The sequence below is a fragment of the Triticum urartu genome, chromosome 7 (genome assembly GCF_003073215.2).
Source record: "Triticum urartu cultivar G1812 chromosome 7, Tu2.1, whole genome shotgun sequence".
In the NCBI taxonomy this organism is placed as follows: Eukaryota; Viridiplantae; Streptophyta; class Magnoliopsida; order Poales; family Poaceae; genus Triticum; species Triticum urartu.
Genome location: NC_053028.1, coordinates 104,288,026 through 104,291,498, shown reverse-complemented (window position 1 = coordinate 104,291,498; position 3,473 = coordinate 104,288,026). Strand labels below are relative to the sequence as shown.

The 3,473-nt window shown below is 41.4% G+C and overlaps 1 protein-coding gene across 1 annotated transcript; it reads left to right on the top strand.

The window, feature by feature from the left end:
- Nucleotides 1-1,143: 1,143 nt before the first annotated feature.
- LOC125523011 (NAC domain-containing protein 20-like) lies at nt 1,144-2,538 on the top strand. The gene is made up of 2 exons (XM_048688043.1): nt 1,144-1,786; nt 1,897-2,538. The coding sequence occupies exons 1-2, from the start codon at nt 1,289-1,291 to the stop codon at nt 2,467-2,469; spliced, it is 1,071 nt and encodes a 356-aa protein (XP_048544000.1). The 5' UTR covers nt 1,144-1,288; the 3' UTR covers nt 2,470-2,538.
- The last annotated feature ends 935 nt before the right edge of the window (nt 2,539-3,473 follow it).

Genomic DNA, 3,473 nt, shown 5'->3' with positions numbered 1-3,473 from the left:
AATGTGTATTTAGACAATGGGTGCATATGCACTTAGGAGCCATTGCCAATTTCCGGTAATATGCATAGAATTAACACACAATAATATTATAAAACGCCGAGCAGTAAAAATCTGAGCGACCCGCATCATCCGCTCAGTCGAAGCCAATTGCCAACGCTTGCCGCTGCGCTAGATTGCTACTACGACCTGTAGGTTGGTGTATATTCAAAGGACATTTACGTATCTTAATTTTGTCTAGTTACCTTTCTCTAAATTGTATGGCTAGGATTTTAAAATTAAAGCTATTATAATTATTTAATTTTGCCTCATTCTTGTTCTCTAAATTGTAGGGCTTATGTTCAAGGGCATTACAACTAAGAAACAAGTTGCTTTAATTTTTCACTTTTCTTGATTGATTCACTTCTAGTTGGATCATTCTTGTCCACAAACAATGATAGTAAGACCCATTGTCCGTTAAGTTTAACTTCATAAACGTATAGTTTAATCAATATGTTCTATTTTGTTGTTTCTAATTTTGCATCTACAAACATAAATAACGTAACTCGTTGCACACTTGTGCTAATATAACAACAGACACATTTTAGAGGAATTTATGGAGATGATTCTTAGAAATACGAAGACCCCAATTAATGTTGGCCCATTACATTGACCAAGTGATAATCCACCAACTAGTCTTTTATGCTTGTTCATTTTGGTAAGCAATTTTACTGCTCGGCTTTTTATATTATTCTAGTGTGTTAATTCTATGCATATAGGTATCCATCTGTATATGGTGTATATGTGGGCAACGGGTCACTTTTCTTCTGGGTTCGCCCCTAAAGCCAAGCAACAACAACAGAAGCACACACTTTCCATGAACATGAGACAAGCAGAGCATGAGGAATGCATATACATACATTAACAAGAATGAGAACAAAATCAAAGGTGTTCAATTTGGCATGACATGGCTTGGGAGGTTCGAGAAACCTAGCACTTGTCACCACCTAGGCATGGCCCCATAGCAAGATAAACAACACACAGTTGTAAAGGCAAGGGAGCTATCTATCTATATCTATCTATCTATCTAAACATCCATCCATCCACTTTCAGTAGGGACAAATTAAACAAAGCACATAAAACGTCAAGGCTTCCCTAGTAAGTGACTTGCTAGCACAAGCATTCACTCTATTTAAGCATCTCCTCTCATATCCCTAGATATCATTGAATTCCTTTTGTAGTTACACAAATCTCCATCGTTGCCCCCAATACTTGCGCCACCCTAGAACCAATTTCCCAGAGAGCCTCCGCCATGGCCGACCACCTTCAAGTTCAGCGGCAACAATTAAAGTTCCCTCAGGGGTTCAGGTTTCACCCGACGGATGTGGAGATCATCACCTCCTACCTAGTCCCTAAGGTGTTGAACAAAGCATTCGACCCCATAGCGGTCGGGGAGGTGGACTTGAACAAATGCGAGCCATGGGAACTCCCCGAGAAGGCGAAAATGGGGGAGAAGGAGTGGTACTTCTTCTCCCAAAAGGACCGCAAGTACCCCACCGGTATACGGACCAACCGAGCCACGACCGCCGGCTACTGGAAGGCCACTGGAAAGGACAAGGAGATCTTCCACCACGCGACCACAAGTCTCATCGGCATGAAGAAGACGTTGGTCTTCTACAAGGGTAGGGCGCCTAGGGGGGAGAAGACCAACTGGGTCATGCACGAGTATAGGCTCGAGAGTGGAAAACAAGGAACACCTAGTCTACCCATCGACATCACCACCGCCACGGCCATTAATGCATCTTCCAAGGTATTTAAACACACGCTAGTAGTACTCATGATTCATGAACACGTCCGTACATACTAGCTAGCTACTATACATAGTTGATTTGCACTGATTTAGTTTATGTATGTTGGTAGGAGGAGTATGTGGTTTGCAGGATATTCCATAAGAGTACTGGACTCAAGAAGGTAGTGATGTCGTCGTACGCTATTCCCATGCCAATGTCCATGGGAGGAGAGGAGCAACATGGCTTCCTTGAATCCGGTACATTGCCTGCTTTCATGGGCTATGGTGCATCATCATCGCTGGTGCCCCCATCGTCCCTACCTGCATCTTCTTCGTACCAGCTGCATGACACTGGGGCCAGATCGTCAATGATGGGTACTGCGGTGCTCCTGATGATGAACGACCGCTACTTCGGGAACCACCACTACCAGAATATGGCTACCCCACCACGACCGTTGGTGTCGTTCTACCACCATGACCACCACCAGCAGCAGCAACAACAACAACACATGATTCAAATGCCGATGCAGATGCAAATAGGTGCGGATGAGGGCCTCATGATCGGGGTCGAGCCTGGGAGCGGGCCATCATCCATAGTGTCGCAGGAGGATACTTTGGCCAAGTTGAGCAGCAACGACGTTGCAACAACTGCTGAAGAGATCTCATCAGTGAACATGGGTACGGATGGCATGTGGAAGTACTGATAATCAGATGATCCAAGTACTAATATATATATACTATCAGAAGATCGATCAGTATATACCGCCATATATATATATATATATATATATATATATATATATATATTGGTTTGCACCTCATTTTATTTTTGTGTGTGAGAAGAGAGTTTGTATGCATTGCTTGGCTTGACTTTGCCTCTTTTTTGTGCTAGTATTGTGTGTATGTGTACTGGCTTCTATATGCCACCCACCGGTGGTACCTAGCTACATTTGCATGTGTTCCAAACTACCTAGCAGTGTGTACACCATGCATGTATTAAACCTATGTGCAATAAACTATTTTATTTAATTTTGAATATTTGACTAAATGTATTATTGTGAATTACATATGTGTATTTTATTTGGAAACAAATTTTGGTCATGCACCAACCTAGTGGGATTTCCATCCACCATATGAACGCTTACTTCCACTTTGGAAAATTAAGAAATGCATTAGATAAAAAAATGGAAACTCTCTCTCTCTCTCTCTAAGAGGCTGGGGAGCTCCCCCTTTTCGAAAAAAAAATCCATCTACTGTAACATCTCACTTCTTTCATGAGGTTTCTTCGACAGGAAGCAAAGCATCAAGGATAATGTGTGAGTTTTTTTTTCTTGAGGATACATGATGTCCGGCATGTCCACATGACTAGTTGAAAAATAATTTGCGGGAACCATTGGAACCCAGTTTATGTCGAACCAGAGGAGCCAAAGAGTGGCTATTACTAGCCCTGCAACTATGTAGTCACATGTACGCTCGCACACAATCCCATTTGATGCATACTGGTTCAAAGTGTTGAGTAAACCTAGGTCCAGCCACATTAACTATTCAGGTTTTCTTTGATTCATGTCTATTTAATTTCCTTTTACTTTTTTTTCTATTTGTTTTCTCTATCGATTTTAGCTTTACCTTTTATTTTTTATTTGAAATACTTTTTAAAAAAAATCTTCAAGTTCGAAATATATATTTTAAAGAAAACCGTTCATGTTTA

Bases quoted from the DNA above. Each gene is read 5' to 3' on its own strand.
- LOC125523011 (XM_048688043.1), top strand. From the start codon at position 1,289: ATGGCCGACCACCTTCAAGTTCAGCGGCAACAATTAAAGTTCCCTCAG. The intron at 1,787-1,896 runs GTATTTAAACAC...GTATGTTGGTAG, and splicing joins CCATTAATGCATCTTCCAAG to GAGGAGTATGTGGTTTGCAG.